We start from the raw sequence: 27,347 nt of genomic DNA, 5'->3' as shown, positions 1-27,347 counted from the left end.
ATTTCCTCCTCCACCGCAGAAATCACGCGGCGCTGCGCAGGCCAAACGGCGTATGACATCTAAGTACCGCGAGAGCAAATCGAAGCTGTGATTTCGAACCGCTCTCGCGATACTGTGATATCAAAACTGAACGGTCGCTACATGAATCCCAAAACGCCCAGAAAGAAGCCAGTTTGTCCGGATGGGGGCTGTAGTGTGAGAAGGAAAATTAGCTGTGTGCATTGAGCTCACTGTGTGCGTTCAGTGATGCGTTAAACACGTTTATTTCGAGCAGGTTTCTCGTGGGAAGGAATGCAATTACATGTTTTGGATGTTATTTCGGAGCGTTCTTATAATAGCAACTGATTTCATAAAGACAGACATGAGAGGTTGTTTGCAGCCAGAAACTAAAAATATAACAGAGATATTTACATGACAAATAAATACAATGCAGCAGAAATATCAGAGAAAAGTAACAAATCCCATGCTAGTGAACATAGCATGAAAAACACATCAACTTCTTCAGCGCTCCTCCAAAGAAGGAAGAGTCAAACACATTAAGAGGCTTAATAAATGTTGACAGAACGTTTATTTGTTGGTGAACTACTCTTTTAATGGTACTTAAACCGATGACATGCCTTTTTGTAGATCGACAATAGTGCATAGGCTACTATGAACTGACCTTCCACAATAAAGTTCAGTTTTTACAATAAAAGCAACAAAAAAATATTTATGAGTGAAGAATGACAGAAGCTTCATATGTGGAAAACTACTCTCTTAAATTATTCATTGTAAACAACTCATGTCCACTTTCTATCAGTGCACATTTGCACTTTTAATACACTTTTCATAACAGTTCACGCAACTCTTGCATTAGCAGGAATTAATGCTATATAACAGTCACTGTGGTCTGCAGCCCGTTCAAAAATATAAACAGCGTTCATCAGCAAGATGCGGTAAGTTCATGTGCAATAAGCCCTCATGATACACCTGAGATTCACACCAGCCTGTTGGCATAACAATGACACATCAGAGATATTTCTATCATCTGTTCTCGATTTTTAAGTGCTTCCAATCCCTCTCGCTCTCACAGCGCTCTATCCCGCTGAAGAAAGCATTAATGAGGTTTTTTGCTTCCGACTTCACTGTGGAGGAGAGAAAAGAAATGCATGAAATGGCAAACAGCTCCTGAGTAATTTATGATGTCAGATTATCACCTCAGAGTAGTCTCACCTTGGCCTGGTTTCGCTGATTTTTCTTCAGTGAGGAGATGAGAGAGGAATCGGGCAAAAGATTTAAACAAGTCCTGAGGGAAATGATGTGCAATTATAATTCATAATAGGATTCACTTTATAATAGGCTTTCACTGAAAAGTTGAGCTGCAGGCTAAAAAACATTCAACACACTGGGTTTTGTAGTCCAGGGTCACAAATAGTCTATACTAAATCTGCACGATTATATAGCTTGTTGCATTTTATTATTTCTGATAAGCATTATTCAGAACAGACCTGCAACCTATTTATGATTCACTGCCTAATATAAAAAAATCACCTTGTTTGCAAATTTTCCTTTCTTGTAGAAAGGGTCCAGGTATCTGACAACAATATCAGCAGCTTCCTTTAGTGTAACAGGCGGTTGTTTGATCTCAGCGACGTGTCCGTTTGTTGTCTTCAACAGTGACTCCTGCACCACAGGGTCAAAGGTCACCCTCTTCATTTCCTTTAGCCGGCGGCTGCGTTTAGCAGGAGGAGACTGGGATTTGTCTTTAGGTAACTGAGTCAAAGAAGATGCAAGATTAACATATTGAAAATCGGCTTTTTTGATGTTAAAGGAATCATTACAATGCAGTTTTACCATAAGGTCCATTTATAATAAACAAATTATTCTGATGTAGTTCTTAGAACTAGTTTCTTACTACATTCTTTGCACACTATGCAGAAAATTTGTTTGGTTTGATTTCACACAACATGACCCCTTTAATAAGAGTAACATGAATCTTTAATGTGAATGTTACTTGTTTTGGCTGCACTTGTTCGTCGTCCAATTTGTTTTCTCTGCATGGAAAAAAACAAAAACACAACAGAATACATTGTGAACAATCACAAACCACTTCAAACTATTTTGGGAGAGCATCTTTCTCCATCCTACCCCTTCATCTCATGATCTTTGGACACCTCAGGCTCCATCTCGTCTGGACTGGGTATCTGCTTTACAGGACTCTCGTTCACAGACGGGATCTCTACAATAGCAGCGCTCTCTGAAACATCTGCTGAATGGCTCTTCAGTGTTATGAAGAAAGTATCAGATGATAAAGTTGGCTGATAATGAGATGTTGCTACATCAGAGTTTGATGACACATTTCCTTTCATCTGACTGCTGTCTACTTGTTTTTTCGCAAAATACTGGGATATACAGCGAGTTTCTTTGGCCGCTTCTGCCAGTTTCTGCTGTTTCTTACTGAGTTTTTTACTTGGGCTGCTCAGGGAGGAAGTTGTGCTACTTTTGGCTTTGACTGGAGACGAAGTGCTGCTTTTCATCGTCGGTTTTCTTGCGGTCTCCTCCTCGCAGATGGAGTCTCCCGACATTCTGTCTGGTAGAGCGGTCTCTTCCTGAGTGGTCCTGAGAAGATCTCCAGCTGTTTGAAACAGGCTGGATGAGCCACGGAAACCTGCACCTACTCGCTTTCTCTTCAGCTACAAAATATAAAAATGACACAAATGAGACAAAAAAGGTCAGGTCTTATTGCTTACAGTTCTTCATATTTCTTTTCTCCAACAAGTAAACATTTCATCAAAATTCTAAACACAATATAATTGAAAATACTTATGTTATAGTCAAATGTATCTGCATGTATCTGTATTGACAGGCTGTGATGGACTCACAGAGTAAACCTGAGAGGCTGAAGTGAAGCCCTGTAGATCAGCTTCAGGTTGAGATGAAGAAGAGGAGGGTGCGGACTCTTGCTCCACTTCTGTCAGTCTCTCTTCAGAGGCATCTGAGGTCACACCTTTCTTCATCTCTGACACCTGCAGTGATGAATGTGAATGAATGTTGTCAATGATAAATGTCAGATTTACATATCAAGGATATAATGAACAATTCATGATGATGATGATGATGATGGGATGTAGCAGAAGATGAAGATGTCTGAACGACACTCACTCTTTTGAGAACAGCAGCTTTGTACAAGTTTGCTGATTTACAGGCTCTGAAGATCTCATGTTCAATTTCAACGGCTTGAGAAAGTGCATCAGAGCTACTGAAGAGATAAAAACATCAGAGGGAGATGAGTCACAACACATCCTGTCCATTTAACAATTCACTTACTAAGCAGTAAGAAGTGCTAATAATAAAAAATGTCGATATGTATCGTAGAGTTTACAGTATGAAATAAGTTTAATGCTAAAGTCTGCTGATTAAGATGCTAACACATGAATTGTGTCAGCATATATATAATGCATATATAATCTTGTTTTTTGTGTGCTTTTACTGCTTTAAGAAGCTCTCTCCTAGCGTTTACACTTCTTAATTTTTATGATAATTTACGTAAAAGTTTAGATTTATTTTTTATCCACAAATCTATTCAATTGATTTTTATTCACATTCAAGGGGGTTGAATGTTGTCAATTCTAAAACAAGTTATATTTACAACCAATTGATTTAAAAGGGACATTTCACCCAAAAAAATGATTTCTGTCATCATTTATCCACCCACATGTAATTCCATACCTGTATAAAAGACATTGTTCTGGTGAACACAGAGAAAGATATTTGGAAGAATGTCAGCCATTTTACTTCTGGGACATGGCTGACTACCATAGCTGGAAAAACTCAGAAGTACTCAAGTGACCCAGAACTCTTTTCCTAAATTCTTTGTAATATCTTCTTTTGTATAGATAGAAATGTATAAAAAAAAAATGTCCTACTATGGTGGTCAATGTCGGGCAAGAAACGGTTTGATTACAAGCATTCTTCCAAATATTTTTCTATGTGGTCATCAGAACAAAGACATTTATACAGATTTGGAACAACACGATGGCGATTAAATGTTATTTTTTATTCATGTTTTGGAAATATATCTGTTATGTGCGAAAGCAAAAATAGTAACTGGCTAATTCTACTGCATTTACAACAATGTCCATTAATGTGCATTGTCCCTGTTAAATAAACAATAAACTGAAATAACATAACATTAACATGTATATATTATATAATATTAACAGATATAATAACATGAATCTATTTGGGCAGCGGTTCTTAATCCTGGTCCTCACGACCACCCGCTCTGTATATTATGCATCCCTCTCTTGTTTAACACACCTTTATTAAAATCACCAGGATTAAGGCGAGGACCAGGATTAAGAACAGCTATATTTGGTTTAATGGTTTGGGTAAAATGATGGCTCGCTTAAAAAAAAGGGATCTCTAAATTTACCTGTCTGTGTTCTGTGCTGTCCTGCTGTGCAGACACTCCTGCAGTAGAGACAGACAGTGTTCTCTGCTCTGCAACACAATTGAACAAATCACTTTATGATCACAAATATAGTTGGAATATATCCATCACATGATGTCTGAGACTCCAGTGCATGTGTGCGCCCATAGGGGGAGTCTCTGCCCATCTCTATGGTCCAAACATGCTAAAAATGGAAATGCTGTGTGAATCAGAGTGCTGTGGCTCAACATTGCGCCCCCAGGTGGTATGTGACGCAAAAAGAAATTGAAATCACTAATAAATATTAGGGCTGTCAAACCAATAATCGCGATTAATCACATATTTTTACATAATATAGGTCTGTGTATTTATAAACACGTATACATACAAACATATATTTAAGAAAAATATAAAAATCTGTATATAATTTCACTTATTGAAAATTTTGCTAAAAGTGCATACATGTATGTGTATGTTTTTATAAATACAAAATTAATATGCAGAGTACACAGACATATATTATTAACTTTTATTCTGGATGTGATTAATTACGATTAATCGTTTGACAGCCCTTATAAATATATTTGTAAAACGAATATACATTTCATAAATGTTTCATAAATAGACAAGGTTAATATATACCTATATTTATATAATAATTTATATAATTTATTTCTTTATTATTTATCACTGGAAGATCGTAACTCACACAAAGAGCTTGAATAGGATACCTGCATGATATTATTCCCTCTTGTTTAACTTATATTAGTAACGAAAATAATACATTTACAGAACAATAACAGAAACAAAACACATAAAAGAATTAACTTTTGTATAATGCGGTATGCATGTGATTTGCAATAGGGTAAAGTATGGTGCTTGGAATGAGTCATTTTAGCAAGGGTGTTACTTAATCTGAAACGTTTAAGCACAACTTTTCTTGTATAGCTTTTTATTTTGCTTTAATATTTCTCTATCTGCAGATCACGACACTTATTGTTTGAAGTTAGTTATTTGGACTACAGGAAGACTTTTCAAATCAAAATGATCTGTCTGTGTTCATTCGATTCCACATATTGATTTTCCCAAAAGGATGATTCAAAATACTACATTATATCCTATGTGCACATGAAATGCTCCAGTATTATCCTCACATGCCGTTTGTTACCTTCACCGTGAGTCTGGGGATCTTCTGACTGCTGGCTTCCTTCAGCGGACAATCAGCATCTGACAAAGCATGTTTGTCACAATGAATAAAACTCAAAACAGATCACAAATACAACATTTAATGCCTGCAGCAACTCACCTGCTGGAACAAATATCTCTCTTACATCTGAACCCTGAAAATAACCCAACAAAAGAGAAGTCAACACATCACACAGGAGGGACATTAAAGAGACATCACAGTTGTGTTTTGAAGGTTTAGTTCACACAAATAGAAATTCTGTCATCATTTATTCACACTCATGTCGTTCAAAACAAAACAACAACAAAAAGTCTCTCTGGTTCTGTGTTCATACAAGGAAAGTCAATCGGGTCCAGTCTTGTTTATATATATATGGGTCAATGACAAATAAGAAAATGTCAGGTGGTGCGACCATATATTAATTTAAAATAATATACATTTAATGTATTTAGCACTGAGTATTTTTCCCCTCATATATAAGAAATTTAACATAAAATCATGCCAAAATATTTTATTAAGAATTTTATTGAGAAAATTAACATTTATTTCTCAGTTTTGTTCTCTGTTTGTATGTTCGGACGGTCGCACCACCTGACATTTTTGGTCTTTCAAACACCAAAACTCAAAAAAATCTATTGAATTTCAATAAAATGAAAAGGGTTTCTTATAAAGGACATATTGTAGATCCATTTGATATATGACATGTATTTATTCAAATTCTTTTTAGGAAAATAATGAATTTGGACACAAAAAATACATGTCACGTCATTGACCCATATATATATATATATTTTACTATTTTGTGTTGAATAGAAAATCAAGTAGGTGTGGAGAAGTTATTATAGTTTTGATTTGGGTTTTATTTAGTTTTATTAAGAGAGAGAGAGAGAGAGAGCTGAACCCAGAGAGAAACCCCTTCAACCAACTGATCTCACAACTAACTCTACAACCCCAAACATGCCCAAGTCAACCCCAAACCCCAGCCAGACTAAACAAAAAAATCTAAACACAAAAAGAGAAATATCTCAAACACTGGACAGAAGCAACAGCTCAGCAAAGTAAACTGGAATGCTATCTGTCACTAAAGGGAGAATATAAAGTGTCAGAATACCTCGCAAGCGTATCAGACCCTAAACTAAGAAAAGTGTTGAGCATGTACAGACTCAGTGATCACCAGCTCACGGTAGAGACGGGCAGACACAGACACACATGAACACCGAGAGAAGAGCGACTGTGTCCACACTGCACACACAATCAAGTGGAAACAGAGCTGCACTTTCTCCTCTCCTGTCCCAACTACACACACATCAGATAAACATTCTTCCCCCAGTTTACAAACTTACACAAAGACTTTGACCAGTTTCAACAAAAGGACAAGATCTCATACATACTGGGAGAAAAGTCAAGAAGCTCAAACCTGGCTGCACGACCAAAGAACAACCAGCACAACACAAAACAACACTGACAGGACAACACACACAAACTGACACTATCACCCTCATTGAGAACTTTAATTAAAACTCTTTTTCTGTTTATATTGAGATGTATATATATATATTTTTGCATATAGACTTTTAATTTTATTCTATCTTATTTTTTATCTTAATCTGTATTTCTGCATGTTTATATTTAATCTTGTGCTTTGGCAATGTAAATTTTATTTTATCATGCCAAAAAAGCTCCTTTGAATCTTGAATGTTGAGAGAGAGAGAGAGACAGAGAGAGAGAGAGAGGAATGTGCTGGCCTAGACTCCAAAAGTGAGGAGGATCAAAGTCTAGCTGTTGCATGTGCAATGTATTACTGTACTTTTGTGTTTGTAATTGAATGTGAACATTTAAAAGAACAAATTGCACTAAGACTTTAGGCTTTTTTAAAAAAAGCAGTTTGCAACGTTCTGGGAACGTTGTTTTTTGTTTCCCGGAAAAATATATGGTACAAAAAAAAGGTATTTGTGCCACAAAATACAGTGTCGCGATTCCATACGCCGTAAAAAATGCGCGAAAAGACGTCTATAGCGCCGTATTTAACAGTTTTGGTTGCACAGAGTCATTTATAGCGTTTTGCCTGTCGTATAATGAGTCCCTCCTGCTGGTTTCCACAGTATGTAAAAACGAAGTGTTCTCATCCAAAAACTGATGAACTGAGCAAGACCTGACCAATTTACTACTGATCATGTAAATAACATGAATTTTGTCCTTTCCATCAGTGAATACTGTCGGATGTTCAACATTTCTATCATTGAACACTAAACATAGGACCAATATTGAAAGTTTTAGTGGCTTACACAGTATGTTGTCTGCTGTACAGCACTCTTTCAACTTTTAAACTGAAGCGTCTTACTGAACATCTAAAGACGTGACAGTAGCTCCGTCTTCTTTTATTTGATTTGTCACTGCTCTGCTCTGTAACCAGTAAGTCCCACCGTATATCGGATGTACACTCAAAATCTGAGTGCATTGTGGGTAAAAAAAAATATGGAGCAGTATCAGACACATCTGAACGGAGAATTTAGTATACGCCCACAATCCCTTACTGATTTGGTCGTCTGTATCATCGCGTTTCATTTTGTACTGACAAGTAATCAATTGGCATCAACAACCAACTTTCGTATGCCCATACAACTGATTACATTAGAGTCTGCATGCCCTGCAAGGCAGATTTTTTCTAAAACGTATTTGGATACGCTAGTATAAACGAGGATCGTTTTCATTTTAAAACACAGTTTTTGTAAAACATTCGTTATTAGAAGAAATCTTATTCAAACAAATTTTTATTAGTGGATTGTCGGCATATCACACTTTGCATAGACTTCGCTCTCACACTACCGTTACCTTAGATAAAGGAATGCTATTATGAGCATGTTCAAATGTTTATTTGTCTAAGGGTGTAAGAGTAACATATATATGCAATCCTACGTTTGCCAGATCTGTTGAGCACATGCGCTGCATCCCTCTGCAATCTGTGCATCTAACAGCAGCCACATTGGCTTCATTGTGTGCGGGACACAGAGCTCAGTTTTCCGGCGGTGCAGATGGACAAACTTGAAAAAGCTAAATGTGACTTAATTAATCAAGATTCAGTCTCCACCTTAATAAAGCGTTTTATGTTAAGAAATGCTGAAGAGCCTGAGAGTGAACGGAAAGCGCATCACTTAAGCATCACAGGAAAAAGTTTGAGCGCTTTGCATTCATGTTCGTGTGTCAGGTTTTTTTTTCATTTAGTGTTTCGGCACATGAGTATGGCCTTAGTGTTGGGAAAACTTATCTTCGTGTTTCTCCATGCCCTTCTTTCTTTATAAAGAAGGGCACAATATGGCAACGACGCGGAAAACGAAGGAAAAACTGTGGTTAAGTTAATGGTCTATATTGTAGTAGTGTTTAGTTACTGCTTTATATTTTATTTATTCATAAATACAATGTATTGAATATATTTATGTAATTTTAGTCTTTCTAGTTTTATTTCGGTTTTAAAGTCGTCTGCTTGTCCACTGAAAAAAAAGTGTTTTCTTATAAATGTATAATTCAATTTGCTTAATTTACAATTAAGTTTATTTACAATTTATTTTATATTCTACATTTAAAATATGGCTGCCATTGAATTTTGTTTTTGAAGAAAACACTCACATTATAGGCTATTTTTCACATTATAGGCTACTTTTGCGGTTCTGAAAAAAAGTTTAAGCCATTTTATTTTTTCCACTCATATTATTAGAGTTTTGTTAACATGTTAGTTTTGGTTCCATTGCCAAAAATGTATATTTACTACATCTTTTTTTTCAATTTTTACTAGTTCACAAGAGAAATATTATATTGAGACGTATAATCATAACTTGTGGAGCTGTCACAGCGGGTTGCATTATGCGTGTGCTTGTGCGCTTAATTTATATTTTAAAGGCTAATCAGAATGGTTTTGTATAGTTCTGTAATTTAGAACAGGGGTTTTCAAACATATGCATGCCAAATGCCCCTGAAAATGATTAATCTTTTGCGAGGACCCCCTTTCTAAAATGCATATACATTTTTTTGTATAAAGAAGCGTTTAAACTGTTGTAAGTGTATATTATTATGACAAAGTGTTTATTATAAAATAATGTAGAAATTAAACTGCACTTAAATTTTCTTTCTTAAACTTTTCTAAGAACTCTTTAGAGCATTCTGACATTCTGAACTCTTTAGACCCCCTGGGGGGTCCCCGGACCCTAGTTTGAAAATGCCTGATGTAGAGCAATGTTACATGAAATATATTTTTCAAACATGAAGCTTAAACCATCATCTGATGTCCGCATTCCCCATTGATATTGAAATAATTAAATTAATATCATAAACGTGTCAATAGTTGACTAATTGCCTTAATAAACAACTACTAGTCGACCAAAGAAATCTCTAGTCGAGAGAGGCCCTATTGCTGGCCGAATATGCAGAAGACCCTTGAAAATAAAGATTCTGTGGCATTTTGATGAAGATCAACAGGTTTAAAACCTAGATCAAACAAGACTCATGAACAACTATCACAAATCATAAAAACAGTGGTAGACCGTCCGGATAATGTCATGTGGTATTAAGAATATTTAGAATCAAGGGGAGACTTGTTTTTGTAAAATCAGTTATTATTATGTAAAAAAAGCTTGTTCATGTACCCTCCAACTTTTTCTTAAATGTTAACATTTATGTGACTTCTATGTAAACTTATAAGCAGAACTGTATATAGGTGACTATATTATTTAATTAATAATTGTACATTTTTGATATCTATCAAAAGTATAACGTCTTAATAATTAAAGTCAATATTATAACAACACTGTAGTTTCTGTGAATAAATGACCAGTGTTGGAAGTTTCACATTTTTTAAATAACTTCACCTGATAAAGAAACAGTTATATTTTTTATTTATTTAATAGTTTAATTTAATTGTTTAATTTTTCTGTGGATGTGTAAAATGTAACAGGCAGATATGGGTTCACCTTTCTCAGGCTCATCTGCTTCTTAAAGAGACTTCCAAATTCTTTCTTTCTTTGATCTAAATCATCTTCAGCACTGCCGCTCCATTCCTCATCACATCTAACACACACAGAGAGAGAAAAAAGCGAGAGAAAGTCTGTAAATCACCACAGAATATCCACTCTGTCTCATACAGTTTCTTTAGTAACAGGTCAGCTGACCTCTCAAACCCATAACCCTTTCTCCCTCCGGCGTAGAGTTCCGGGTCAAAGCCGAAAGGACCCCTGGGCACAGTGCTCTGGGCCGGGCCGGTTCTGGTGCTGAGGGCTGATGCTCTTTCCAGCTGAGCGCGGACCAGTTTGGGGTTCTGACAGAAGTCGCACGCACCGGCGCAGTTGGGTTTCTGATCGCCAAAAAACTGGGAGATGGTGGCGTGTCTGCACCTGGAAATGAGAATAATGCAAAAAAAGGTTCACCAAAATCCTACTCAGTCCAAGCTTAGAATAAAGTGAAGATGCTAATATGTTTAAATGTATCATCGTTGTTGTTAAAGTGATGGTTCACCCAAAATGAAAATTCTGTCATCATTTACTCACCTCCAGATTGTTCCAAACGTGAATACATTTCTTTGTTATGATGATAACAAAGGAAGATATTTGGAAGAATGTTAACAAACAAATCAGGGGCACAATAGACCGTTTCATTGGATGCGCGCTTGCCTGACCCCCCCCAGTTAACTTCCGGTTTGTGATTGGCTAGCTTCTAATAATATAACTATTTACATTTAATTTAATTTATGTTCATATTAATTTATATGATTCTTTTTCTGTATAATAATTGTATTAAATAAAAATTTGTTGAATGGGTCCTGTAGTTCGTTCGAAAAAAAAAATTGTATGGTACACTGACATCTAGCGGTTGAGCTTGGTGTTGCAGTCTAAATTCAAAATTTGGAGAGACAAGTTTAGCCAACAAACGGTTCTTCTCGGTTTCTTTTGATTGTTGTCAGAAATAATCTACAGATACTCTATTGTTTGTGATGTGTACAGGAAGTTAAATTGGGAGTCACAAAAGTGCGCTTGTGCAGAAATGTTTGTTTATGTTGTTAAAATAAAACCGTCTACAGACTACCATAATAGGAAAAATTCTGTGGGAGTCAATGGTGGCTGAGAACTGTTTGGTTACTGACATTCTTCCAAATATCTTCCTGTGTGTTCAGTAAAACAAAGATATTTGAGGTTTGAGGATATCTCAGGGGGAGTAAATTACAGAATTCATTTTAGGGACACTTGAACAGGCCTTAAATCTCTATATGTCTATTCAAATTTTGAACAGTGCCTTAAATTTCAGTCTGGTACTCAAAGCTACTGCCTAGAGAGTTAAAGATGGAGTCATATTAACAGCTGTAGACCCGTCACGAAAATCTGACTCTGAACATCCCACACAACGGCCATCTGTGTTTCATGACAAACCTTCACACAAGTTCTGGACAAACAGGAAGGCGAGTAGAAAGTGTCAGAATATTCAAGGGAACTGTTGCTATAATGAAGAACAGAGGGCGTTTCAAGTCTGTGGATACAAACAATACCAGAGAAAAAAATCAAGCCCAGATATGTGCGATTTCTAACTGTACACACTTCTGTGTCTCAGGTTTCATCTGAGCGTCTGAAATAACCGCTACACTACAGAGAGAGAGAGAGAGAGAACACAACATTTTCCTATGATCTCACACACAAAGACTCTCTGTGCCAAAATTACTGCCCAAGAGCTTCACAAGAACACACAACATACACTCAACACACATGTAAAACTTGTTCACAAATGAAAGGAGGGAAACTCAGAGAGATAAGACTGTGTTAAACCTCATGTTCACACTTGAATATTTCCTGTATGACAGCTTTGCAAATGTTGAAGAAACTCATTTGCAAATGTTGGACAAACACGCTGTCAAAAACACGTTCAGATTATACTTTTGAAATAAGAATTGAAGGACTTTAGATTTAATTTATTGTCGACAATACGATTCACTAATAATGTTAAAAACATTTGTGGTCATTTTTAGAGCCAACACGTTCCTCCGACCTGAAACACAGCAACAGAAAAACAGGACTGCAAAACTTTTTCGACGAAGGAAAAAGAGAACCCGTTTCCATGGTGATGAGAGGGGAGGAGAAAAGACTGAGACGAATGGAGACAAAGGGAGGGTGAGGGGTGGAGAGAGGTAAACATAGATCGAGAGGATCAGTCTGACAGACGCTGACGTGCTGGAGAAGCTCCACAGCTCATTCCTAAAGACTTCTGACACAGGAAAACTGCAACCTCGTGCAAACCGTTAACTGAGAGAAACACAACACGACTACACAGCTGTAGACACTTTAACCACAACTGCAAGACGGGAAACACTCGCACTGTGCGGACGAAAGAAAGTGGACACATGAGGAGTGTTACAGGGGATCTGAAAACTACTTGAACTCAGGTGAACTCTGGGAAATATCTGTAGATGTGTGTGAATGTGTTTTACAGATTTTTTGTAACTTTTAATATTTGTTTGTGCTTGTAGCTGACAAACTGGCAAACTGGAAATGTAAACTTGAAAAGTGTGAATCGTACTGTATTAAAGGGATAATTCACCCAAAAATGAAAATTCTGTCATCATTTACTCACCTTCGAGTTGTTCCAAATCTGTATTTATTTCTTTGTTCTGATGAACACAGAGAAAGATATTTGGAAGAATGCTTATAACCAAACAGATCTTGCACCCCATAGTAGGAAAAAAACTGTAGTTTATCATTTTTTTTAATCTGTTGAACATGAAAGAAGACATTTTGAAGAATGTAGTACAGCAAACAGTTCTGGGACACGTTTGACCACCATTCTATTCTTTCCTACTATGGGAGTCAATATGGGGCAAAATCTGTTTATAACCATTCTTCGAAATATCTTTCTCTGTGTTCATCAGAACAACAAAATTTAGACAGATTTTAAACAACTCGAAGTAAATGATGACAGAATTTTCATGTTTGGGTGAACTATCCCTTTAAGTAACAAAACAACAGTGCCATTTGAAAGAAAGATATCAAGAAGCTCTGCTGTAAAGCCTGTGCTCAATCCACAGAAAAAATGGGTTCTTCAGCGGTTCTTTGAGGTGGTTAAGGTGCTATACTTCTCCCCTGCCATACAAAGGACCTGTTAAACCCCTGTTCATTTCCTTAAAGTTTCTTTTTTACAACCCAAAGAACCACCTCTTGCTGTTTTAGCATTTGTCAAAGGTTCTGTACACAGTAGTACGTTTAAAGATATGGTGCTCCCCTTAACAAAAAATGGTGCTTTGAAAGCTTCTTTGATGCTGTAGAAGAACCTTTTGGTTCCATTAAGAAACTTTAACACCTGTTTTACAAAATATTCTCTCTGGAGATAAAAGCTTCTTTAAATTATAAAAAGGTAAGAAATAGATGGTTCTGTAAAGAATCTTTGACAAAATGGTTCCATAAAAGACAAAATAGAACCTTTTAAACAGAGCCATTGAAAGAGAGAGAGTTATGCCAAGAGAAGTCCAAAACGCTGGAGCATCACTTGATTCATGGAGCTTTCAGCTAGTTCCAGGAGGTTATGTTTTCTCCTTAAATGCTTTATTTCTTTCAGTTTTTTATTCGTTTAATGGCTTTCGTCTTTAAATGGGTTAAAAGTTTACCTCAGTTGGTCTGTTTAGTCGCAGCTTCATGCGTAACAAGTAACTTCAGGGAACTATTGAGAGCCTTTGCATTTGCATTTTTAAGAGTGCAGCATTTAAAGTGGTCTCCCTGTGAACTACTTTTAGTGCTTTGTATTTAGGAGTTATATGTATTAAACATTCATGATATTTTGATTCTGATTTTGCTGAAGACATTGATACGACAAACAATTCACACCCTATTTATTACATTTCCTTAAATTAGCCATTAGTCTTATTTTACAACCCCAAAATGAAGAAAGTGTTTTCACAGATTTCACAGTCTGTGTCTTTAGGGTTCCCACAGTCCTTTAGCATATCTGAAGGTCCTGATCAAATATTCTAGAACTTGGTTTTACCACAAATGTGTATTTGTTATGAAAGTTATACAAAGATGATTTATTCACATACTCTAACACTTTATTTTCAATCATTTTAAGTCATTCTGGTTGAAAAACACTCCTCTATACAACAGAGTAAATCAATCATTTGTTTGTCGTAAAAAAAAAATTGTAAGTGTTTTTGTTTGCTTAGTGCTGATCTTCTCATACTTGTTTCTCCTGTGAGTTTATAATTGAAGATTTAATACATGCATTAGAAGTCACCTCAGACACATGAAGTTAGCTTTAAAAAGGCTCGAGCATCATTTATATACAGTTTCTTTGCACTCATTTGCGTATTCATGAGTACAGTAAATAGCCATAATATAGTTAATAGACATTTTTGTCCGAGATAAGATACCTCATCAAATGCTATCTGATGGCCAAAGATGCGCATTAAGTTATAAAATGATAAAGCAGTGTGATTCTTCCACATTATTACTGTTCTTGAAGTCTCCAAATACTCTCGTATCTTAACAACACCGTACGTTTGATAATGAAAACTATGTAAAATGTTGGAAAGTCCAACTTTCACTTATTTTTTTAAGTGTGGCTTCCAATCAAATTACAGATGAAATGAGTTTCAAATGTTTTTAAGGGATAGTTCACCCAAAAATGAAAAGGTTGTTATATAACATCGTATAGAATCATCTTGACTTCTTATGATTTCATAACAGAACAGACAGAAACTCCCAACTGTGCCGCTTGCTTCAACAAGACAAGAAAACCTCGAACCAGCTAATATCTGCTTTAAAACAGGATTTGAGAAGGTGAGGAAGGCTTCTTTCAGTAGCACGATTAATGTCTGTAGCACTGTGTTACACCCAAACTCTTTCCTCCTGTAGAAAACAGGCTCGCCCCTCCCTGAGGAACATCTTTAAATGATGAAAAACTAGCATGGTCCGGTTTTTAGCACCAGATATCATGATATTCATCAGCAACACAGGAGAAAGATCTGTTCACACATGAAACACAAAGCATCATGATATACAGTCACTTACTCAACTCAAAGTGCAACACATTATATTCATTCTAGTTCTTGTAAAAGCCGTACAGTAACCATAACAATTCATGAACAATCACCTTGTACAATGTGCCTTATTCATCGGTCAAAGATGAAAAAGGGTTTAAGCATAAAAACAACAATTGCAAAACTGCTTTAAAGTTTTCTGTTTTTAATAATTGCATTTTTGGTTTTCGGAGTAAAAAATGAATATTACATATTCGCCTGATTTACAGAGTCAGAATGAGCACTTCAGATGAAATAATGAAAACCCTCCACACCATCGGGAGCAAACTGCAGGGTCTTTCTCAAGACCACCCGCTCATCCAGGCAGCGTTTCTGATCATCATTCTCTTCTTCTGTGAGCACACCCTCTCATTCTAACACCACACTATCATTACACGCATGCACTGTGACCAGTGTAATTTTGGAGGAGGGTGTTTTTGAACAGGAGGCGGTGAGGTTATGACAGGCTCTGACTGTGATTAAAGGGCACACAGATCCACATTTAGCTTTCTATTTTAGTAAAGGTACGGTGCTAGAACAGAAAAGGCTGACTTTAACAAGGGAGTTCAAACCGATGAATTATGGGATTGACTTCTTCATAATGCATGCTCTAGATGCTGGCTTAAAGGGATCATTCACCCAAAAATAGAGGTTTTCACAGGTCCAAAAATGTGTACCCGACCCAAAGAGACCCGTCAATGTGCTACACAGGTCCGACCCCGACCCATCTTCCCCGTCCCCTGTTCCTCCCCCTTGGGCGGACGGACGCAGGCTCCGGCCTCTGGCAGGCGGTGGCTCACCCGGCACTTCCGCCCCCTGCTCCTCCCCCTCGGGGGACGGACACAGGCTCCGGCCTCTGGCGGACGGCGGCAACCCCCCCGCTCCCACTTGGACGAAAGCCACCCCACCTCGACCCAGGGGCGCGGCAGCAAAGGTCGCCGTTCCACCGAAGTTTTGACGGTGGCCGCACTGTGCACTTCCGTTTCTCCAGAGCCACCGCTTCGGGCAGCCACTGGCGGACGCCCTTCGTCCGCGCTGCCCGACCTCTCCGGCACCGCGAGGCCACTCGGCGGCGAGGACTCTCCGACAGCATGTCTCTCCTTCCTCCCGGGTTTCGGCACCACTGTAACAAATCTCCATAAAAGGAAGGAAGGAGGCGGGAACCGGCAAACATTTAAACATTTAATAAAGTAATATAACAGCCGGCGGCCCCTCACGGACGACCGCCGGCGAACAAAACATAATATAAATACAAACATAACACAAGTTCGGGCCCGGTCCTCTCTCTTCGACGGTCCGGTCGCTCGTTCCTTTTATGCTCCCATCTCCTACGTGATTCGAGCCCGGTGTGCGCACAGCTGGCGCTAATTCACAATTACTCACCGGACTCGAACCACGGTCTCGCCCCGCCTACTCTACTACATACCCCCATCACCCCTCACAGGCCGGGGGGTACCCCCGCGACTGTGCAAGCTCCCTCCCCCTCCCTCGGGGGGGGTGGGGTGGGGGGTATGCAGCGACGAGACGAGACAACGGAGACGGGAGCCCTCGGAGCGACCGGAAAGAGAGAGGGGAGAGAGGAAAAAAAAAAATCCGGTTCCCCGACATGCTGCCGCTCGTTCCTCAACCAGCCGGAGTACTCTCCTTCGCGGTGCCTTGCGGTGGCCCTGGGGCTTCGGTGGACGGCTCGACCGTCCGCCCCCTGGCGGCCGGCGGTGGCTCCTCCTTTATCCGGGAGTCGGGGCGGGTTCCCCGTCCCCTGTTCCTCCCCCTTGGGCGGACGGACGCAGGCTCCGGCCTCTGGCAGGCGGTGGCTCACCCGGCACTTCCGCCCCCTGCTCCTCCCCCTCGGGGGACGGACACAGGCTCCGGCCTCTGGCGGACGGCGGCAACCCCCCCGCTCCCACTTGGACGAAAGCCACCCCACCTCGACCCAGGGGCGCGGCAGCAAAGGTCGCCGTTCCACCGAAGTTTTGACGGTGGCCGCACTGTGCACTTCCGTTTCTCCAGAGCCACCGCTTCGGGCAGCCACTGGCGGACGCCCTTCGTCCGCGCTGCCCGACCTCTCCGGCACCGCGAGGCCACTCGGCGGCGAGGACTCTCCGACAGCATGTCTCTCCTTCCTCCCGGGTTTCGTTACCACTGTAACAAATCTCAATAAAAGGGAAGGAAGGAGGCGGGAACCGGCAGACATTAAAACATTTAATAAAGTAATATAACAGCCGGCGGCCCCTCACGGACGACCGCCGGCGAACAAAACATAATATAAATACAAACATAACATAAGTTCGGGCCCGGTCCTCTCTCTTCGACGGTCCGGTCGCTCGTTCCTTTTATGCTCCCATCTCCTACGTGATTCGAGGCCGGTGTGCGCACAGCTGGCGCTAATTCACAATTACTCACCGGACTCGAACCACGGTCTCGCCCCGCCTACTCTACTACACCATCTTATTATTTTAAAGTTGGACCCGGACCCATGCAGAACCGAGAAAACTCCTAAATTTACTACCCGAACCTGACGCGGGAACCAACCCGGCTGGACCCGACTCTACCTGGTCGGCACATACCTGGGTCCTTCCTGAAGACCTCTAACCAAAAATAAAAATTCAGCCATCATTTATTCACCCTCATGTCATTAAAAACCTGTATGCGACTCTTTCTTCTGTGGAACCCCAAATGAAGATATTTGGAGAAATGTCTCTTTAGATTTTGTGTTCATATAATGGAACTCAATGGGCACCAATGTGGTTGAATAATAAACATTCTTAAAAATATCTTCTTTTGTCTTGTGCAGAAGAAAGAAGCCACTCAGGTTTGGAATGACAGGAAAATGGCTAAATGAGGACTGAATTTTCATTTTTTGGTGAACTATCCCTTTAAAGTTGAATGAAACAAGTCATCGAATACAGCAAACTGTTAACTTAGTATAGATTGATCACATTTCATGACAGTGACTAACTCCATATTATTCTCATCCTGTAGTGACGTTCATAGCTCTGTTTGTTACCGGATGTGTTTACGGCCGCTGTGGCTGCTGTCAAAGCACCAGAAACAAAGTGAGTGCTGTCTGAGGAGATGAGACAATCGAGAACAGACAATACGGGCCAACATACAGATCCGGTTTGGATGGCACACAACTGCTTGTGACCACTGTGATATCACACATCACAGTGATAATTCTCAGGAAAGATGTTGTACACACTGCCAAACTACACAAATGATGATGCAAATCGGAAGAGCTTATCAAACATCTAATGGAGAAATATTTTTCTGAGTATGCTGTCCATTACATTATTATCATGGGTGGCACAAATGTACCATATATTAAACCTTTCCCAATGTGGGAATACAGAACACCGGAGTAAACCAAAATCATTTTGGTAAACCAAAATGACAACGGGGTTAAAGCTGCCCCCTGGTGCTTGCTATGAAAACTGCAGTCACAAGATAGATTTCAAGAAACATGGACATGCTCTCTGTACATCTCTAACCTACATCTGATATTCCAAATAATTGTAAAAGCATTGCCTTGACACCAGTATTGAACAATATTAAAGTGAGTTTATGTATGAGAGAGAACGACATATACAGAAACATAGAAACATGTGTGCAGAGGAAATGAGATAAAAGAGTAAATTACACAAAACATGCACTTTAGTTTTTTTCTATAGGCCATGTTCAAGGCAGAAATAACAAGTGCTACACGGTTCTCTTCATATCATCAACGGTGCTGTTTGGATAATACTGTATCAAAATAAGAAAAATCTTTTTCTATTTTTGATGCGAGGAAGGTGATTGGTCGAGAAGGATAAAAGTAAAAAAAGAAAAATGGCGGCCAAAACGCTGTTGGAGCAAAATTTTGTATAAGTGTAAATTTAATTTTAAGAAATGAGTATTGAAGTTTTTAGATATGTGATTGGTTAATGCCAAAATAGACTTCCGTTACGCTCCCTATGAAGCCGAGCTGCCTACGTACACAAATGCTGCCTCTGAACATTGTCGGCCGCTATTCGTAACCACAGCGCTGCAAGAATTTATTTTTTACAAAAAATTGCCATTGTCAACTTTTTCTTGTTAAAAAAAAGAAGTAAAATGTGAACACCGCCTTAAACGTATGGAAACTCATAATTTGTTAAAGATACATTTCTAATAAAACCTGTAAAACATATTTTGGACTCAAAAAAAGCTAAATTTTATTATTTTCAAAGGTAAATGTATTTGTTGCAGTTTCTGTTTGCATTTCAGGCTTACATATGATACATAATCATTAGTCTGTAGATCCAGAATTGAAAGTTTAGCTTGCGTGCGTGAACTCACCCTTCTTGTTCACAAAAAGCGACCATAGTATCAAAGTCCTGGATGGGTGCCTTGTCCTGTTCTTTCTCTGATCCTCGCTTCTCCTGCAAACAGTTTACATATATTATGACTTTTTTTATTTACCAATAATAAACTATTGCACACTAAGTATTTATGAAACTCCATGTTGCTTCACGATGAGATTTTCACTTTGGGATTCTTGAGGAAAATAAAATAATGTCTTAAAGGAGCAATTCTTTTCCTGTTTTAGAGGCTTTGATCATGTTTTTTGAGTGTTTAACAATGTATATTCATGTTTCTAATAAAAAAACACTTTATATTTCACATATTTCAAGTCTGTTGTTCACCGCAGTCCCTCTTTTAACAAAACGACTGGATTTCTTCCGGTCTTTATAAAGTCCTTCCTTCGGAAACACTCTGATTTGTAAAGCTGGCCAGGTCTGTCGTGAATGGCACCCTGCTTAGAGTGTGTGAACTGTGAAGATGTCCCATCCATACCATATCAGTGAGCTTCCACTTCTCAGGCTGTTGTGATTGGTCGGTCCCCCTCTCAGTGCATGTGTATTCATAAACTTTTAGCAATAAACAGTAATAATAGCGTCAACTTCACTTTATCATTTAAAACATGTGGATCGATCGAATGGTAACTGAGGTCTGCTAGTGCATGTGCAAATGTCCATCTTTGTTAGAGATCGCACATTTTTTTCCTAATACAGCGAGGAAAATGACAGTGGACCGAATGGCGTCAGACCGGTTATATTAATTAACACTAATAACAGAAGCGTTAGTTTTGCCTTTTATATTGGACGGGAGTTGGATAATTAAACAAGCAGATCGACCAGCAGACATTTGCAAGCAGGACTTCAAAGGATGTTTCATAGAAGTGTTTTAGACAGGGGTAAGCGCACACACACACACTATCAGTGTATTACACAGAACAGTTTTCACAGCCGATGTTAAAGTCATGAAGCTGTTATTTGACCGTTGGTTATTTGAGAATGTGTGTAACTTAACTCTTATTACCAGCTGTAGGACTGTGATCAAAGTGAAAGTAGTTAAGCGCGTAGCTCAGTCAAATGTTTACAATCGTGACATCATGTACCCGGGAATTAGAGGGCTGTAGTCTGATTCCAGCCGTTCTCTGTAGTCCTTGAAGTCAAGCGTGCACATTCACAGTGCGGTTTGCATTTTAGGAGATTGGGCCGTGTCTACTCTTAAATGGTGTGGGGCGCAGAGGTGCTCGCGTCCGCAATCACACAGTGATAAGAGTTGAAATGATGTTACTGGAGTAGTAAGTAAGTGTATTCCTGACGAATTTCAAAAGAAAGAATCCATATAGACGTGATTTCAAAAGCCGCAATGCGAAGCTCTGATGTGGAAACAATGAGGCTTAAATCGTAATGAGAGCATGGGTGAACAAGCTGTTCGATTTTGTTTAAAAACAGTTCCAAAGAAAAACACTGGGGAACTCCACCGTAAATCACAAAGACTTCACACAATTCAGCTTCATCTATAAGCATAACAATCCTACACAAGTTTGCTTTTGGTAGGCTACTTTTCTATTCCAGTGTGCTTCTTGTATGCTGAGAAGTTCACCGTACAGCAGTGATGTTAGGTTTTGTGTTTCTACTTGAATGATTACATTTCAAGACCATTTCCTTAAAGCAGTGGTTCTCAAACTGGGGGCGGTGGGTTAGGGTTAGGGGCCCCAAGATGTATTATATATGTATATATTTTACGAAAAATGAAAATCTATCTTAAATTTTATGCAATCGAACATTGGAACAAGAAGACCACCAACCAAGATAACTTATGTTACAGGACTGTATAACTGATCTTGTTTTTGGTTTAGTTAAATTTCTGTTTAAGATTATAAATCTTTATTTGGGGGGCGGCAAAGCGTAAGAAAGTGGGCCCAACAACGAAAATGTTTGAGAACCACTTCCTTAAATGGATCACTCAAAATATCATAATTTCTGTTCATTCACATATAATTTATTCTAACATTGTTTATTTACCCTTATGTTGTTGAAAACCTGCATATGACTCTTCTGTGAAACACAAAAGAAGATATTTTGAGATATGTCGCGATGGTTTTGAGTCCATACAATGGAAGTCAGTGGTGTTCAGTGTTGTTTAACACCATTCTTTAAAATATCTTTTATGTTCTGCACAAGTAATAGTCACAAAGATTGACATGAGAATGAGTGAATGATGACGGGATTTGATGAGAAAATCTTTCTTATACTCTATTAATAATATCAACAATGAATATCCTGGTAACATGTAAGATGGAGATAGTACCACATATGACTATAGGATGCAAAATATAGCCTGCTTATCCTTATCGGAAAATCCCAGAAAAATCTTGATATAATATTTTTTGCTCTTATCGCACTCTGCATACTAAACAGGCTTTTAACACTGAAAAACAATTCACTGTCAACTCTTTTCTAAGCCTCATTTTATGTCAAGTCATCTTTTGTGTAGGCTTTTAAATTATTTTTTAAGATGTTTACTGTACATTATAAAAAATACTTGCACTATTCCGTTACATATTCATGCAACCGGCTGTATTTTAACCGGCTGTATTTTAAACTTTGAGTCACATGGTACCGTAACTCTTGTATATGATCCCACTCTCTCTAACAGATGAATAAATGTTGATCAAAACCTGCTTGCGTGCGATCTCTTTCCGGATGAGGAAGTTGAGCTGGTCTCGGTCTTTGGGTGAGTAGTATATCCTGCAGGAGGACGGCAGTCCATCCCGACCTGCTCGTCCTGACTCCTGATAGTAACTCGCCAAAGACTTCGCCACATTCCAGTGAACTACAAACCTGAAAACAGAACTTGTTTAAGACATTTGCTAAAAGTTACAGGATTTCTGTTTTGTCAGTGATGTGATTCTTTCAGATTCACAAAAACAATCATTTGGATTCCTTCCCTGGTTTGTGTAGGTTACCATTACACCAGTAGGTGGCAAACAGTGAGTTTGTTTTAATATGAGCGAGTGAGTCATTCACTTTCTCAAGATTCAGTGTTTATGACCGAATTTATTAAAGCAGTATTTTACTCTTTCTTCTATCAAACATAAAAGAAGATTTTTTATTAATTTTGCTTCAGTAGTCATAGGGGGTCAGAGTTACCAGCAACATTCTTCAAAATATCTTCTTTTGTGATCTGCAGAAGAAAAAAGGCATCCAGGTTTGAAATGACGTGAGAGTGAGTAAATGATTTTTAGAAAAATGTGTGAACTACCCCTTTAACATTGTTTAGTTCTTTAAAGGGATACTCCAGCCAAAACATTTAAATTCTGTCATCATTTACTCACACTCAAGACATTTTCCAAAAATGTCTTTGTTCTGATGAACACTAAGGAAGATATTTGAAAGAATATTAGCGACTGACATTTCTGGGACATCATTGACTACCATAGTTGGAAAAATGACCTTTTCCTAAGATATGCGAGACATTTTGAAGAATTTTGAATTTAGTTCTAGGCCACCTTTGACTACTATTTAAATTTTTCCTACTATGGTAGTCAATAATGGCCCATAATGTATTCTTCCAAATATCTTTCTTTGTGTTCAACAGAACAAAGAAATGTATAATAGTTTGGAACAATTTAGGGGAGAGTAATTCATGACAGAATTTTCATTGTTTTGAGGAGTATCCCTTTAACAGAGAATAACAAATCTTTAAAGACTTTTACCGTCAATTGCCAAGTTACATAATGCAAAATAACACAATCTCTCCACTGTAATAGTAGTATCTTATAAAGCTAAAGAGGTCAAAAAAAAGAAAAAAACTCAGGTGAACAGTGGTACAGGTAGACTCACCTGACATTGGCCTTGTCCACTCCCATACCAAAACTTATGGTGGCAACAATAACAGGCACTTTATCAGCCATCCAGTCAGCCTGACTCCCTGTGCGATCGGTGGCCTTCAGGCCTACAGAGAGACCAAACACAATCCACAATGACCTTTCACATGTAAACGTAAAAAAGAAACTACTGGAAGCTTCAGAGAAAGAGAGAGAGAGAGAGAGAGAGAGAGAGAGACAGACAGGAATACCTGCATGGTAGGGTTTGGCACCTATTCCTAATTTAGTCAGTTTATACGCCACCTCCTCGCAGCTCTCTCGAGTTCGACAGTAAACAATCCCACATCCCTGCAAACCAAACATGGTCAATAATATTAGATAATCTTTTGAGGTTTCATGTTTGAGATTTCAATGTATAAAATATCTCATGTCCTTGTCCTTGTCCTTTGGACATTGGCAGAATGTCCAAAGAGGCTTTTTCACCAGAAGAACGTTTTCAAAGATTCAGAATTATTTTTAAGCCCCTCCCCTAATACCACAACTAAATCTTACATCACTGGCACGAATGCAAATCGTACTAAAACATGCAAATAAGAGTGTACAAATTCATACAAATTAGCCTTTTTTTTAAAATAGTTACAAATTACCATGAGATTGTGTTAGATATTACTGCGATACAATTGTACAATATGTATGTTTTCTGATTTTTTACATTTTACACCGCATTCCAAAGTGTTCTCTTAGGGTTTATTAATTCCATTTATATGTTAAAATACCGTTCTTTTTCAGTGACAGACATATTATTTTAATTAATTTACATTCAGAAGGTTCAATTAAACTAAGTAAATTATATAAAATGTTGTATGTACAACAATTTTTTTCCAAAATAAATCTGTTATTTGAAATTCAGTTTCATTTCTTACAATTTCTTTAAGATATTGTTATACTATCAGATCATGAGCCATCCCAGCTAACTATAATACGTGATAGTTACTTAACTGCAATGTAACCTAACAACTAAACTTTCTTTGCTAGTTACGCTATGACAACTGGAAAAGTGAAATGTCTGGATTTGTTGCCACAACGTAACTTTGTGACGTTGTCAGTAAGTAACTGCAAAGCTGTGACAACGTACCAATCAGGACGTAACAGCAGAACAACATGACGTCTAGTAAAAGATGACAGAAACACAAGCGCCTGACCTTTTCAGCTGTATTTCCACCCAATGCTTCTTTAGCAAACGCAAGCAAGTGGACATACGGCTCTGGCAACAGATCTCGGAAGATCACATCATATTTCAAGTTTTTACGGAAAACAGGCATGGAAAAGACAATTGGTGATTGAAGCTTCAGCGAGTGCCAGATGTCGTCCTGCACTCTCTTGGGCGCTGTGGCAGTTAACGCCACGCAAGGAACGCCCTGCAGACGAGAGCGGAGGTCACCCAGCTTCAGATAGTCCGGCCTGAAGTCATGACCCCACTGAGACACGCAGTGAGCTTCATCCACAGCGAGATACGACAGAAGACCTCGAGAACACAGCGAACCCAAGCAGGGCTGGAAGGACGGAGAGGCCACCATCTCTGGTGTGATGTAAAGCAGTTTGAGATGAGGACTGTCACTCTCCAGATCTGCCAGGATCTGACGACGCTCGGTTACTGGAAGTTTGGAGTTAATGGAACGCGCTGGAACATCCAGAGCTTTGAGGTGATCCACTTGATCCTACAGCAGAAACAAAGAGCATGAAGATTAAAACAGCTAAATTAAATCCATAAACATAAATATATCCGAAATATATTAATATATTTATTGCTATATATTTTAGAGTTATTACTGACTATAATGTTTATGTTATTTCAGGCTTTTCGTGTGGTGTACATGTTATTCATGTGTTGTCCTCAACCATGACACATAACTGGACCTTGTTAATATTTAGAGGCATAAGTGTCGTATCGTTTGTTTTGTAACCATATGTAAGCTTTGTTTGAACAATTTGTTTGCCAGATATAACACTATTGATGGCAATAACTGTCATTGATATTCACGTGTAATGAGACTGAAAACTGTAAAGTGTGGTAAGCTTAACAATAGAACCCCAAATCAGATGCAAGAACTACGTCAGAGAGGAAAATTATAAATACATTTGAATTGACTTGAATTGAAAAGTAGGGATGCACCGATAACGATACCAGTATTGGCCCGATACCAGGCTCATGTACTCGTACTGAAACACCGATACTAATGACCGATACCTCACGTGACATACATAGAGCCCTATGATGAGTGCAATGAACCTGAACGCATGGTGCCTGCGAAGCTTTCATAGCCAGTGTTTCACTGCACGAGGACACAAACACCATTTGCGGCGATCCATCATAATAAAAGTCCTTGAACAAGTTATAATACACTCAAATTTTACCACATATAATTCGACCACTGAGTATATTGTTTACTTTAGCAAACTGAAGTAAATGTGCTAGTAAAATTGTGCTACTTATCATACATTTGAAATTGCACCAGTAAGATACTGGTTTATTAACATAATTGTACATTATACAGGCATCAGTTACAGGTATCGGTACTCGTACTCCGTCTTAAAATATGGTATCGGTGCATCCCTATTGCAAAGCAGCTTTATAGAAAATACATCTTAACATTAGATAAAAAATAAATAAAAAATATTTTAGAAATTAGATAAAGAACTGAAAATTAAGAAAACATAATGTTAAAGGGATAGTTCACCCAAAAATGAAAATTCTGTCATTGTTTACTCAAAGGAGGATATTTGAAGGAATGTCCAAACAGATCTCATCCCCCATTTTCTGCCATAGTTGGGAAAATTAATACTATGGGAGTCAATGGTGGTGAGATCGATTGGGTTACTCACATTCTTACAAATATCTTCCTTTATGTTCATCAGAACAAAGACATTTATACAGGTTTTGAACCACATGAGGATGAGTTATTGATGACAGAATATTCATGATTGAGTAAACTAGTCCTATGAGAAGTATCAAAGGGTTATCGAATGGCAGGTGTCACTTACCTGGATGAGTGCAATAAGAGGAGAAATGACCAGAGTGATGCCTTTGGCCAGAAGTGCAGGGAGCTGATAGCACAGAGACTTCCCTGCTCCAGTTGGCATGCACACAAACACATCCCTGTCACCTGTGACCACAATAAACACGCTAACAACAAGCCTCTGTACATAAGTCAACTTGAAGAACCGCCTCCACGTTTCTCTCAACGTTACCAGCTGAATGATTTAGCCAACAGTTCAACTAGCACTCTGCTAATTTCTGAGATCTATCCCATAATAATCCACTGCAGCTGTGTTCTTCTCACCTTTAACCACTGCTTTGACAACATCCTCCTGCTGTTGAGATCGAAACTTGTCAAAGCCGAAGTGTTGTTTTAAAGCTCGATGAATGTCACTCATAATAACAACATTCACTCAACTTTCTTTCAGTTCACTGACGCACACGCATGACGTCAGGCGCTGAACCATGTGACGCACGTACACTGCGACCTTTATTATTTTGATCAGATTATCAATATTCCGTCCAAATAATGTATCC

At 38.5% G+C, this 27,347-nt stretch overlaps 2 protein-coding genes across 5 annotated transcripts; one reads left to right on the top strand and one right to left on the bottom strand.

The window, feature by feature from the left end:
- Positions 1–549: 549 nt before the first annotated feature.
- Positions 550–27,249, bottom strand: recql5 (RecQ helicase-like 5). 2 transcript variants are annotated; one of them, XM_056753122.1, is made up of 19 exons: positions 27,115–27,249; positions 26,816–26,937; positions 24,976–25,491; positions 24,025–24,121; positions 23,790–23,901; positions 22,625–22,787; positions 19,951–20,033; positions 10,757–10,978; positions 10,559–10,655; positions 5,718–5,751; positions 5,580–5,638; positions 4,415–4,482; positions 3,142–3,238; positions 2,862–3,005; positions 2,128–2,672; positions 1,994–2,033; positions 1,531–1,752; positions 1,213–1,285; positions 550–1,124 (listed from the first exon to the last, which is right to left on the bottom strand). In XM_056753122.1, the coding sequence occupies exons 1-19, from the start codon at positions 27,206–27,208 to the stop codon at positions 1,024–1,026; spliced, it is 2,889 nt and encodes a 962-aa protein (XP_056609100.1). In that variant the 5' UTR covers positions 27,209–27,249; the 3' UTR covers positions 550–1,023. The 2 variants fall into 2 exon arrangements, with proteins under 2 accessions (XP_056609100.1, XP_056609102.1); XM_056753124.1 differs by having other exon boundaries at positions 3,142–3,235; positions 27,115–27,237.
- Positions 12,786–20,274, top strand: smim5 (small integral membrane protein 5). 3 transcript variants are annotated; one of them, XM_056753126.1, is made up of 5 exons: positions 12,786–13,011; positions 15,302–15,394; positions 15,470–15,524; positions 15,864–15,988; positions 18,616–20,274. In XM_056753126.1, the coding sequence occupies exons 4-5, from the start codon at positions 15,871–15,873 to the stop codon at positions 18,702–18,704; spliced, it is 207 nt and encodes a 68-aa protein (XP_056609104.1). In that variant the 5' UTR covers positions 12,786–13,011; positions 15,302–15,394; positions 15,470–15,524; positions 15,864–15,870; the 3' UTR covers positions 18,705–20,274. The 3 variants fall into 3 exon arrangements, with proteins under 3 accessions (XP_056609104.1, XP_056609105.1, XP_056609103.1); XM_056753127.1 differs by lacking the exon at positions 15,470–15,524 and having other exon boundaries at positions 15,307–15,394; XM_056753125.1 differs by lacking the exon at positions 15,470–15,524.
- Positions 27,250–27,347: the final 98 nt, after the last annotated feature.

The sequence above is a fragment of the Triplophysa dalaica genome, chromosome 7 (assembly GCF_015846415.1).
Source record: "Triplophysa dalaica isolate WHDGS20190420 chromosome 7, ASM1584641v1, whole genome shotgun sequence".
Classification (NCBI taxonomy): domain Eukaryota; kingdom Metazoa; phylum Chordata; class Actinopteri; order Cypriniformes; family Nemacheilidae; genus Triplophysa; species Triplophysa dalaica.
This window is presented reverse-complemented; position numbering and strand designations above follow the sequence as displayed.

Coding starts and splice junctions, on each gene's coding strand:
- smim5 (XM_056753127.1), top strand. CDS start 15,871: ATGAGCACTTCAGATGAAATAATGAAAACCCTCCACACCATCGGGAGC. Junction 15,989..18,615: donor GATCATCATTCTCTTCTTCT/GTGAGCACACCC, acceptor CTCATCCTGTAG/TGACGTTCATAGCTCTGTTT.
- recql5 (XM_056753122.1), bottom strand. CDS start 27,208: ATGAGTGACATTCATCGAGCTTTAAAACAACACTTCGGCTTTGACAAG. Junction 25,492..26,815: donor CTCTTATTGCACTCATCCAG/GTAAGTGACACC, acceptor TTTCTGCTGTAG/GATCAAGTGGATCACCTCAA. Junction 20,034..22,624: donor AAGAGATCGCACGCAAGCAG/GTTTTGATCAAC, acceptor AACTGTTTGCAG/GAGAAGCGAGGATCAGAGAA.